General features: G+C 43.7%; 1 protein-coding gene across 2 annotated transcripts in view; it reads right to left on the reverse strand.

The window, feature by feature from the left end:
• Positions 1 to 330: 330 nt before the first annotated feature.
• pkn1a (protein kinase N1a) overlaps positions 331 to 12,801 on the reverse strand; it is a 155,700-nt gene continuing 143,229 nt past the window's right edge. For both annotated transcript variants that reach the window (XM_073069151.1, XM_073069152.1), the window contains exons 21-22: positions 12,534 to 12,614; positions 331 to 6,290 (exon numbers count right to left, since the gene is read on the reverse strand). In XM_073069151.1, the coding sequence (XP_072925252.1) occupies positions 6,081 to 6,290; positions 12,534 to 12,614 (291 nt within the window). In that variant the 3' untranslated portion in view covers positions 331 to 6,080. The remainder of the gene's footprint in view (positions 6,291 to 12,533; positions 12,615 to 12,801) is intronic.

The raw sequence follows: 12,801 nt of genomic DNA on the forward strand, positions 1-12,801 counted from the left end.
ACATGCCCTGGTCAAGGTGGTGATACAGAAGCCTGAAGACACACTCTCAGTGTTTCAGGAATTGCTTCTTCCCCTCTGCCTTCAGATTTCTGAATGGACAATGAACCCACATATAACACCTCACTATTTTGATCCTCTCTTTTTGCACTACTTATTTAATATGCTTCTTGTAATTTATAGTTTTTATTACATATTGCAATGTACTGCTGCAAAACAAATTTCACAACACATATTAAACCTGATTTTGATTTTCAGGTCATTAGACAACCTTGGTATTTTGCAGTGAAGTTGACTGCAAGTGAGATTTAAATAAACAGACACCAGACTGTACTGTGGGCTAAAGCATATTATTCAGACACATTAAACATCAGGTTTAATAAATGTAGGACAAAAGGCTATTTATAACAAAATGACTTTTTTTTAAAAAATACACCTCTATGCATACAAAATAGTTGAGTTTCCTAAACAGGCTGTGCTATTGTTACAAATGAGGTGGGAAACCCCATGAAGTGAAACATAATACTAACAGCTTTGAGTAGCATGTTCAGCCTTTCACCCTTCACTCACATCTGCTCCTCCGATAACCTTTCATTTCATGTTGTCTTCGTTGACTGAGTAAGCAAGGGCTCATTTGATGGAAATACATAGGCCATCAGCTGGATCTGGGATTGTCATCTGACCATTTAATGTACAGAATTTAAGAAGAATCCATTTACACCAGCTGCTACCCTTTGGCTCATTTCAAAGTAACATCTATAATAATTAGTGATATATTCACAGGGTGACATTGGAGCAGACTGGAGCAATAAAGCAGCCTAGTCTTGCCACAACAAACTCTACAGTGGAATGGTTACAGTAGTATTAAAAGAAAAGCATTGAGAAAACTTTTATTAACTTAATTAGGAAAGAGGCGTTATTGGTTCTGGTTCTTCAGGGCCTGTGAAAAAATTGCCAGTAAGGAACACTTGGGGAGCAGTAAGCATTAGATCACAAAGTTTAGGCCAGAAACGCTGAGGGTCAAGGAAGGGAACTTGTAAATTAGAAGATTTCTAACATCAGTGGGAGTGAGAACAGAACTATCTCGGATATTATGGAACCAAAAATAGGCAGGTAAAAGTATGAAGGAAGAGTGGTTGACCTTTAATGAACAAACACATTAAGCACAAGCTGAATACTGTACATTCAAAGGCGGGGTGTGTGGAGGGGGGGGGAAGGGAGCACACCAAAGCCCAAGCCCAAGCCCCTGGGCTCACAAAGGAGAGAGTAGCTGATGTAGGAACACAGCCATATAAGGGGACATGGAATGACAAATAAACAAAGAGAATGGGAACGAGCGGTGAATTGAGAGCAAAACCTGAGTCTCCTATAGGTGAAGAAAATGTACCATAAAAGGGTTGGGACTGAGAACTCTGAAAATGCAGAGACAGAAGGCAGAGCTGGAATACTCTGTGTCAAAATCTCAGGAGAAGAAAAATGAATGGGGTGAGAGTAATTAAATTAAGAAAGGTTGGCTTTGAGCAACCAGGTCACCAGGTTTGTGTGGGACACGAGGGAGGTCTGGTGAAAGCTACAAGAGGGCCTGCAAAACCCTTTTATCTCATGTGATACAGGAGAGGTGATAGAGCTGGAAAGTGAGAACTTCAGTAAGGACATGCCAGGTGATTTAACATCAGTCGTGAGAGAAACTCTCGGAAATAATAACCTGAGAAACAGTATCAGGCACTTGGAGATACTTGTTGACGATGAAGATTCAGCACAAAGGTGTTAAAAGGCAAATTGTGTTTGGTTGCCTGATGGAAGTTGCTGCGGGGAAAACAACTGTGGTTTAGGTGAGATGCTTCACAAAGTTCCATACAAAGGTTTTATCAGCAAAACTAAACCCAGTGGAGTTAAAGACACACTAGTGGAAAACAGTTGTAGTTCAGGACTGGGAGACAGTGGTGTTCCCAGGGTTAATGCTAGTACCAAACTCTTTGACATATGCAAATAATTGGACACTAAAGTGCAGAGTAAAATTTGCAATGAGTTTGGCAGAAAAAGAGGTAATATTGACAATATGGCACAGGTATAAAAGATGTCAGGAGTAGAGGGATTCGCGTGCAAATGTGAACCAATCCTTAAAACTGGCAGGGCATGGTGAGAAAGGTTAGTGGAGGACATGAGATTCATGGATTTCCAAAATACAAAAGCAGGAGAGGTGCACTGACCCCAAATCACTAGTGTGCCACAAACAATCGGTTCCAGTCACTGCACGTTAGGATGCAGACAGAGACCCAGACAGGATGCAAACAACATTTACATGAATGATACCAAGTTTGAGATGCTCCTGCTGCAAGGTTAGTCTGGAGAAACTATGATTGTTCATCTTGCAATAAAGTGAAAGTTTTGACAAAATTTAGACAAGCTTATAAAACATGTAAGAAAAAGGGAGTTCAGATTTGCAGAAGGTTCAACAACCAGGGGTCCAGATTTATTATTTAGGCCATCTAATACAAGTAGTACAGCTGATACGTTATGTTCTCTCCGTGACTATGTAGATTTCTTCCCATGTTCCCAGGAATTTGTAGATTGGTAAACTGGCTGTTTTACCTTGCCCGTCATGTGGCAGAGAGTGGGAGAATCTGGGGGTAGTGGGAGAGGGTGAAGTTGAGGTGAATATCAGGAGAAAAATGGGATGAGGATAAGATTTCCATAAGAAGATGAGTAATGGCTGGTACAGACTCAGTGGGCCGAAAGGACTGTTGCAGGCCAGTGTGACTAAAACCTGGTGGGGTTGTAGACACTGCGCCAATCAAGGTGGAGAGGAAATAATCTGCAGGGGGGTACAAGGCTCAGCCAGTGGAGCTGATGAAATCCATCTCTGGGTGGACAGAATGGCCTTTCGCCATCACACTACCCTGTTTGGTGACAGGGGTCTTCAGGCTCTGGAAATCCAGTGTGGACATCAGATAGCTCTTCATTCACTCCTGGAGTTGGGCACCACAGGAAAAGCCACCACTGACTGCTCAGTTCTCACAGTGCAACAGCCGGGTATAGCTGGAACCAGGTAGATATCTGACTATACCAACATCCGGCTGTGTTCTCCAGCTGGTGTTAGTAAGGCAGCGGAGCTTAGAGGAAAAAAATGGAAGTCCCAGCAGCCAGAACGCTCCCATAGATCAGCATTTGTTTTAGGCCGAGAAATTTACACAGTGGGACGGTAACAAGGTACCTGAGGTGTGAACCGAAGTGCTGGTGGACTGTGTATGACACATCGAAGGCCACCATGCCTGTGGTGACTCAAGTCCGCAGCACTATTCTGCTGTGACTGCACTGTGGCAAATGTGAGACCATGGGTGGCAATTACAGGGTACAGAGCACAGAAACACACTGTCACACACTGTATAAAATCCCCATCTATACCAGACTCATTTATCTGCAATTTGTCCTGAGCCTTGTAAATGTGTCAGCCATATCACATTGCCTCCATCTGATACTGTGAGCTCAATACCACCAGAGTGTTATGAACACTGTTGCCCCCCCGGTCTGGCAATAGGGCATCCTCAGACACGCAGTCACACCTACAGCTTCTCCATTCAGCACAATGGCTTGCAGCAGAGATCTCACCCAGTGAGTACAATTGCACAAGTGTCAGGGTGCACCGAGTGCTGGGAGAAGCACTGACTCGGCAGAGCGATCGTGTGACTGACAAGGTGCCAGAAGACTGAGGGACCAGGCATTTAGTGATAGCAGAGTGGCTCAAGGGAGCTTCTGGAACCATGGACATGGTAGGGCCGTGTTTGATGTTGCACAGTGCATAAAGAGATCCTTCATCCCATTGTAACCATTTACACTAATTTCACTTCTACAGAGCTATGGTCAAACTAATTGACCTAATGATGCCTAATTAAATTAGCTACCTACGCTATGTCCATGTCCCTCCATTCTCTGCACATTCATGTGTCTTATCTGAGCGCCTCTTAAATGGCACTATGGTATTTGCCTTCACTACCAACCTTGGTGGTGCATTACAACACATGCCATTTTGTTAAAAAAAAGTGTAGCTACCTCCTTCAAATTTACCCCCTCACACCTTAAACGTAGGCCCTTTAGTATTAAGCATTTTGACCACTGCCAAATTATATCAGCATCTCACCCTCTCGTAATCTTATAAACTTTTATCAGCTCTTCCATCAGCCTCCAAAGCTGTAAGAGAAAACAATACAAAGTTTGTCCAACATCTCCTTCGAGGACATTCATTCTAATTTACAGAGCATTAGGGTATACCTCTTCTGTGCCACATCCAAAGCCTCCAACATCCTTCCTAGAATGGGGTGATCATATTGAATGCAATAGTCCAGATGCATCCTTACCAGAGTTTTATAAAGCTGCAGCATAACTTCCTGACTTTTGAACTCAGTGTCTCGACTAATAAGGCACACAAGCCATACGCAGCATGAACAGTGAGGGATGGGGAGCTTATTACAGGCAGACCATAGCACGCAATGTGAGTGACAGAGAGTTTGGTGCAGGCAGACCACAGCAATGACGGTGAGTGACAGAGGGCTTGGTGCAGGAGGGTCCCAGTGTGAAAGGTGACAGAGAGTTCAGTGCAGGAGTGAATGGTGAGTGAGTGGTAGCTCAGTACAGGTGAGACAGTCTACACGACTCATCCAGTAGCCATCACAAGATCATTTACCAGCATCCAGTCTGTATTATTCACTGTCTTGGGATGCAACAGCATCTCTAGATCCTTCTGAAACACTGCGAGTCTCTCTGCCTGCACACCTTCAGGTTGTGTGTTCAATTCCAACAGCCCTCGGGGAGAGAACTTTCTGACCCTTCACACTAAACAAATGCCATTTCGTTTTACTTTTGATATTGAAGTTTCCCACCATCTTTCCAATCCTTTAGCCTGAAATTTTGTAAGCCTCTTATCAGGAAGTCATCCCTCAGCATCCCATCCTCTCCTGGTGAATGAAACAGATGGGATAGTGGTGCCACTGCCTCTCAACTCCTGTGACCTGAGTTCAATCCTAACCTCAGGTGGTCCCTGGAACTCTGTGGCTTTTTCCCTCAGTGCTCCAGTCTCTTCCCATATCCCATACTACTGGCCTCTGCAATATGCCCCTAGTATATAGGTGTGTGGCAGAACTTCGAGGGAGTGCGAAGGGTGGGAAAGTGGGAAGAATTACACTCAAGGTGAATGTAGGATTAGTTTCAATGAGTGATTGACGGTTGGCATAGACTGGGTGGGCTGAAGGGCCTGATTCCTGCTGTAACTCTCCATGTAACATTCTGTCTCGATTATTTCCCTGGTAGATCTCTTCTGCGGCCTCTCCAGTGTTATCAGCTCCTTCCTGTGGGACAGCCATGAGAACTGCACTGAATAACCATTCCACAGTGAAATGCAGGCCTAACCAGTGCTATATAAAAGTGTAACCGACCTCCCTGTTTGTGCTTCAGGACCTGAGTAATGAGTATCCAAAGTGTCTTCTTCATCATTGACCTGAACAGCATAAATCCTTGGGCTTGTACAGATCCTCTGTTCCTCAGTACTCCCCAAGGCTCATCCATCTTCACACAGTTAGCTTTGCCAGAAGGACTGTAGTGTGACAGATGAGAAGCAAGCAGAGGTCAGGTGGGGAGGGGTGGTGGAGGAGGAGAGGGAAGACAGTGTTACTATTGTGTTGTTCGTGAACTGACCGAGGTAGGTGGAATGCTTGACACTTTGGGACAGTGCAAAAAGGTGTGTCACAGAAACCAAGGACCTTTTGGTCTGGGAAAGGGAGAGTGCAACTTGCTCATGGGATGCATGGGCTGTGGGAGTCCTTCAGAACAGAGGGCGGAAAGACAAAATGGTCCAGGTTCTTGATACATCTGGTCAGTTTGATTACAAGATCTTGATCTGTAAAGCCTTGAAAAGTATACAGTGTACTAAGAAATACACACCTATTTATATATATTTATAAATAAAAACTTTTTTAAAAAGAAGGCAAATAATTGCATCCAGAGCACTGATCGCATATCCACTGCTTTTAAGGCTTAACGTTCCGGTAATATGAAACCAGTCTCAAGAACTGTTTGAACAAAGAGGTCGCTTAACATGAATTGTTATTAGAGACATAATCGAACTCCTTGAACATGATTTGTTCCTTCTCACTGAGAATGCGAGGCTCCCTTGGGGGTGTCAGTTTTGCTTCTTCTGCTGTAAATTCCTCATCAAAGTTGCTGACATCTTCCCGATCTTTGATGGTAGGTATGAAAGGTGGCTTCACTTTCTTTGCCAGTAAGGCTTCCCAATCTATTTCCTGAGAATTTTAAGATGTTAGGAGTTCAACATTGGAAATAAAGTGAAAAAATGAACATTCATTTCAAAAATTTGGAGAAGAGGTAGTAAGCAAAATTTCTCTAAAATGACTGAGAAGTTAATCACCACCGCATAACTACATGCACTGCCGAGTAAGTTTTATAATAGAGTTTTAAACCAAAGTGGAGGATTTCTGAGAAAGGTTATATAGTATAAACGCAGGAGGATTATAGGCTGTGTAAGAGGGAAGGATTAGATTGATCGTGGTTTACAGTGCCTTGAAAAAGTATTCGGGCCCCACAACTATTTTCACATTTTACTGATTTTCTAAATATAAAATATATTGAAGCAGGATTTTTTGAACTAATCTACAAAACAGTGTGCAGCAGGTAAAATCAAAAGAAAAATTCCAAAACCTGTCAACAATTTAATAATAATTAAAAACCTAAATGGTGAGGTTGAAAAAGTATTCACCTCCTTCATAATTACTACACCAACTTTCCTCAGGTGTAATACTGTATATTATCTTACCAACTCACCCAATTCTTTCAAGTAGAAAATCGGAGGTTCACCTGAATAAATACCCCCTCTCTCTGCAAGATCCAACAGCATGGTAGACTTTCAACAGACCAAACCAAAATGAAGAGAAAAGACCATTCAAGGCAGGTTGGGGAAATGAAAATAGTGGAGCACAAATCCGGGGAAGAGTATATAACCATCTCAAAGGCACTGAACAAACCTCAAAATTCAGTGCAGTCCATCGTGAAAAAGTGGAAAAAATATGAAACCACAACCACAGTGCCCAGGTCAGGCCACCCCTTAGAACTTATAGACACTGGGGAAGAATGACACTTGCAAGAAGCTACTGTGATGACAACAGTCACACTCAGTGAGCTGCAGAAGTCAGTGTCTGCATCTGGGGATGAAGTTCATGGCTCCACAATCACTAAGGCCTTGCACAAAAAGGCTATTTATGGAAGAATGGCAAGGAAGAAGCCCTGGCTAAAAAAAAAAGCACATACTTATCTATAAAGACTTTGCAAAGCATCACTTAGAAGATGTTGTAAAGATAGGAAAGAAGGTCTTGTGGTTGGATGTGACTAAACTGGAACTTTTTGGCCTCAACACTAAGGTACATGTGGCATAAATCTCATAGTGCACTTCAGCCAGGTATCACCACCCTTCCTAAGTATGGCGGAGGTAGCATCGTATTGGGGGTGCTTTTCAGCAGCAGGGACTGGAAATCTGTTCAGGACTGATGGGAAAATGATGAAAACTGGTAAATACAGTGAGATCCTAGATAAAAACCCGTTAGTCTCTGCCAGAATGGTTAAACAGCAGGTCAACAACCCAAAGCACACTGTCAGGGCAACCATGGAGTGGCTTCAAATGAAGAAAATTTATGTCCCAGTCAGATTCATGACCTTACAAGACTGCTGTCCACTGCCACTCCCCAACTGACCTGGCACAGCTTGAACAATTTTGCAAGAAGGAATGGGCAAATCTTGCTCCATCACATTTTGGACAAGTCTCTATCAGCTTTGCACAAAGATTGTAATAGCTATGAGAGGCGGTTCAACTAAGTATTGAGCAAAGGGGGATGAATACTTTTGAACTGCTGACATTTCAGTTTTTGAATTTTTAAGTTTTTCATGCTTTACAATTTTCCTTGTGTTTTTTTTTTGTCAGCTCTACTGTGAAAAAAGGATCACGCGACTCAGAAATAAAAATTCTCAGTTAATCAAAATCCTTAGCTGTTATACTCATTATGTGAACAAAAGGTTGGGGCTTAATACTTTTACAAGGCACTGTATATGGTTTGGCTCAACATTTCAGCTGAATGGTCTGTACTGTGCATATAGTCTACATTTTAGATTCAGGAAGGAGCAGTGGTAAGACGGCAGTTACAACTGAGGTGACAGTAGGCAAATACAAATTATAATTAGACTATCAAATTATAATATACAAATAAGTATACAAAGTATTTATGACAGAACAACGGTCTTTCAACTTTACATGAGTCTTTCATAAGGCCAATATTAAACATTGGAAGAGAGCTTTACCACAGGCAAGCTGGGATATAAATTGATTTAAGATCCGTGCAGTTTTAAAATGTTATAAACTGTTCTGAACAGCACATTGCAGGAAATTCCTAGAAATCCCTTTCTTAAAAAGTTGTTACAGAACTTTCTAAATTCAGAGATACAACTTCAAATCCCACCACAGTAGCCCTGAATTTAAATTCAATTAAAATGACCAAATAATTTAATTTAAAAATAAAGGAACTAGCTTCAGTTGTGCTGACCTCAAAGCTAGTGAACTTTTGTAGAAGGCAGCCTGCTTTCCCCCTGTGGTTCAGAGACAGGCACCTGCCACAAATACCTGGTTTGACCTATGTGATTTCTGACCAAAGACAGTATCAATGGAAATCTGTGCAGTGTGTCAGCCCTAGATCCTGGTTAACTACCTTACAGATTCACCCCGGAGATCCTACAATGTTTACATGTCCGAGAATGAGATACAGCCTGGCACGTAGAGGTAGCTGTGATAGTGACGGGATCACATCTCCAGCAGACATGCCACCTTCTATACTGAAGGAGAAGTGGCTTCTCAGGGAAAGGAAGCAGCAATGTGGGATAGATATTAACAACTTTGATATGAATATGTGAGGGCTGATTACCAAGTCTGTGGACAACACAAAAGTTGGTGCCATTGCGGAGAGTGGAAAGATGTTCAAGGCTAGAGCAGGATACGAATCAGGTGGGAAGCTGGGCAGAGTGCGGGGAGATGGAATTTAATCCCAATGTGCAAGCTGCTGCACTGTGGGAAGTCAGACAGGGTACGATGTATACAAAATGTCGGAGGAAGACAGCAGGTCAGACAGCATCGATGGAAAGGAATAAGGTTGACGTTTTGAATTGAGAGCCTTCACCAGGACTGGAAAGGAAAGGTGAGGAAGCCAGAATAAGCTGACATGAGGAAATGTGCAGTTGCTGGAAACTCAAGCAACACACACAAAATGCTGGTGGAAAGCAGCAGGCCAGACAGCGTCTATAGGAAGGAGTACAGTTGACGTTTCGGGCTGAGACCCTTCATCAGAACTAACTGAAAGGAGAGATTCTAAGAGATTTGAAAGTGGGAGGGGGAGGGGGAAATCCGAAATGATAGGAGAAGACAGGAAGGGGTGGGATGAAGCTAAGAGCTGGAAAGGTGATTGGCAAAAGGGATACAGAGCTGGAGAACGGAAAGGATCATGGGATGGGAGGCCTAGGGAGAAAGAAAGGGAGAGGGGAACACCAGAGGGAGATGGAGAACAGGCAAAGAGTAATTGTGAGAGAGGTAGAGAGAGGGAAAAAAAATGTTCATGCCATCAGGTTGGAGGCAACCCAGACTACCCAAAATAAGCTGAGGACTGTTAAGGGGGATGGTAGGTGGGTGGAAAGGAGGAATACAGTGAGAAGCTGGGAGATGTTAGGTGGGAAAGGTAGAGGGCTGAAGAAGAAATTTGATAGGAGGAAAGAGTGGACCATTGGGAAAAGGGGAAGATAGAGAGGCACCAGAGGGAGGTGAGAGGCAGATGAGGAGTGAGAGGAGAGCCAGAAAGGGGAATGGAAAGAGAGGAGGGGGGGTGGGGTGAGAAATTATCATAGAGAATTCTATGTTCACGCCAACAGGCTGGAGGCTACTCAGAGGGAATATGAAGTATTGCTTCTTCAACCTGAGAGTGACCTCGTCTCAGCAGTAGAGGAGACCATAGGACGACAAGTCAGAATGGGAATGGGAAGTCAAATTAAAATGGGTGGCTACTGAGAAACCCCGCCTTTTGTGGCAGACAGAGCAAAGATGATCGGTGAAGTGGTTCGTCAGTCTGGGTCGGGTTTCAACAAGCCACACTGGTAGCACCGGATACGGTAGACGACCCTGACAAAATCACACGTAAAGTGTCACCTCACCTGGAAGGACTCTGATCGGTGGTGAAGGAAGAAGTGTACAAGCAGGCGTAGCACTTGATCCACTAGCAGTGATAAATGGCAAAAAGGGGAGGGACAGCTGGACAAGGGAGTGGCGTAGAGAATGATCCCTAGAGAGGGTAATAAGCCGCCAGAGGAAGTGGTAAAATCTGAGGCATTTTGGCAGGCACTTAAATGGACAAGACTTATTCCAGGACCGGGAAGACACTGGGAAGGAGGCTCTTGCAGAGATGTTTGCACCATCTTTAGCCACAGATCAAGTACTCAAAGTGGGAAGATAGAGGATTGGGAAGCTTTTAAAAATTTGCAGAGGAAACTAAGAAGGTCATTAGGAAGGAAAAGATGAATTGTGAAAGGAAGCTGATGACATGCAGGTTATGCATTTAAGAATTACTACAAGAACAAGCCAGGGAACTACAGTGTGGTGAGCCTAACATGAAAGTTTCTGGAGGGGATTTTGCAAGGAGGCAGAGGGTTGTAGTGGAGGGCTGCTATTCGCTTTGGAGGTCTGTGACACTACAGGGATTGGTGCTGGGTCCACTGTCATCATTTGTATTAACAATCTGAATGACTATGTTGTCCGCATGATTTGTAAATTTACAAGTTTGTGGCAGTTCTGTGGGTGAAAACACCTTGTTAATGAGGGAGGTCAGAGAAGAATGGGCAGATAGATTCAAGCTGACAGAAAGGTGAGAAATAAATCCTCAAAGCCTGAGAAGGTGTTCCATCCGACCCTGTGGGAGACTAATGCAGAAATTGCAGGGGCCTTAGCAGAGATATTTAAAACATCCTTAGGCATGGGTTAGGTGCCAGAGGATTGGAGGATAGTTAATGTTGTTCTTTTGTCTAAGAAAGGCTCTAAGAATAAGCCAGGAAATAGTTGGCTATTGAGTTTGACATCTGTAGTGGGAAAGATACAGGATACAGGAAGGTATTCTAAGGGACCAGGTATCCTCGCTGATTTGATTTAATACAATCTGTATGTTTCGATATACATGTGAAAAATAAGCCTAATCTTTTTAAGTTAGAAGACAGCCTCCACCAGTGGCACATAAGGAAGAACCACTGACACACAGTTACAGGAACCCAAGTTCAATCCAGTGCTGTCTGTGTGGAGTTTGCATGTTGTCTCTGTGAGCATGTGGGTTTTCCCAGTGCTCCACTCTGCATTGGCGATAGTAAGTTAATTCCCTCAATGTGCAGGTGAGTGGTAGAATTTGGGGAGACCTGATAATAATAAGGGGAATAAAATTTATGGGGATTGGAATTGGACTATGGGCTGGTATAGACTTTATGGGCTGAAATGCCTCTTCATGGCAAAATGTAGAAATTATCTTCCCAGTTTCTTGAGTGGAAAACCCTGGTATAAGTTTATTGAGAATTACTAGAAGAGCGCCACAGGATAGTCCTTGGCTCCGTGCCCTAAACACCAGTTTGGTTCCTTAAGGTTGTCATAGCCAGGGTTTGGGGGTGGTAGTGGGGACAAGCTCCCACTACCTAATGAATGCACTCAATGGCATGCGCCTCAAATAGCCTCTGACAACCTAGTCCAATTCCTGGGCTTCACATGGCTCAGCTGAACCATTTCTACTGAGAGAAGGGGAAAAGGCAGGTTACTGGCACCTTATAGCCTTTCGCTCATCAGTTGTGGTTAGCAGCTCAACTAGGCAAAAGGAAATCTCTGATCTCAAACTTCCACTCGCTTGTGGCTACACTCGCTCATGGGGAAGGCTTTGGGAGTAAACCCCGAGGAAATATCCGGAGCTGACGTCCTACATTGAGTTTAACGCTGTCTGGAAACTCATGTGCCAAGTGCCAAGCTATATCATTCTCTGCGTGGAGAGGGGGAGCCTGCTCCATGGTCACAGCTTGACCTCCATATTGTACTGTCCTGGTTTGCACATCATATAGATAGCTAGGACACAATATCCATGGTCGTACCTGACCAGTGGAGGGCCTCAGCCAACCTGCAGGAGGGCGACAAGCTCAGGAACAGATAAAATGACAAAGCGTCATGAATCAAACTCACAACCTCACCTCTCCCTGGCTTCATCACATGAAATCAAGATACTGATAAAGGTCTCGGGCCAAAACATTGACTATTGATTAACTTCCATCGATGTTGACTGACCTGCAGAGTTCCTCCAGCATTTTCTATGTGTCACTCTTTCAAAGGTGTGACTTAGGCTTGTTTGAAGATTACAAACGATACAGATATAGAGCAACACAGCAAACGACAGTTGTAAGACAAAGCTTGTTGGTTCTCTACTCACTCTGAAGAATGGCTGTTTCTTCACTTCCTCTGCGTCTCGCTCACTGGATCCCAGCCGCCGCTCCGGATTCCTTCGCAATAGCTGGGCACGAACATAACCTCTGTCATTACTCAGACATCCACTACAGGCTGTGTAAATTAATACAAATCCACATACTCCACAGTTAAACCTCTTCATTCTTACTCAGTTTTGTATGCCGATGCTTTCAAACGGTTAAACATCGAGGACAGCAAGTCATGAAGAGGTTGCAGAGAGATAAATGGAGAGA

This window comes from Hemitrygon akajei, chromosome 16, assembly GCF_048418815.1.
Source record: "Hemitrygon akajei chromosome 16, sHemAka1.3, whole genome shotgun sequence".
NCBI lineage: Eukaryota > Metazoa > Chordata > Chondrichthyes > Myliobatiformes > Dasyatidae > Hemitrygon > Hemitrygon akajei.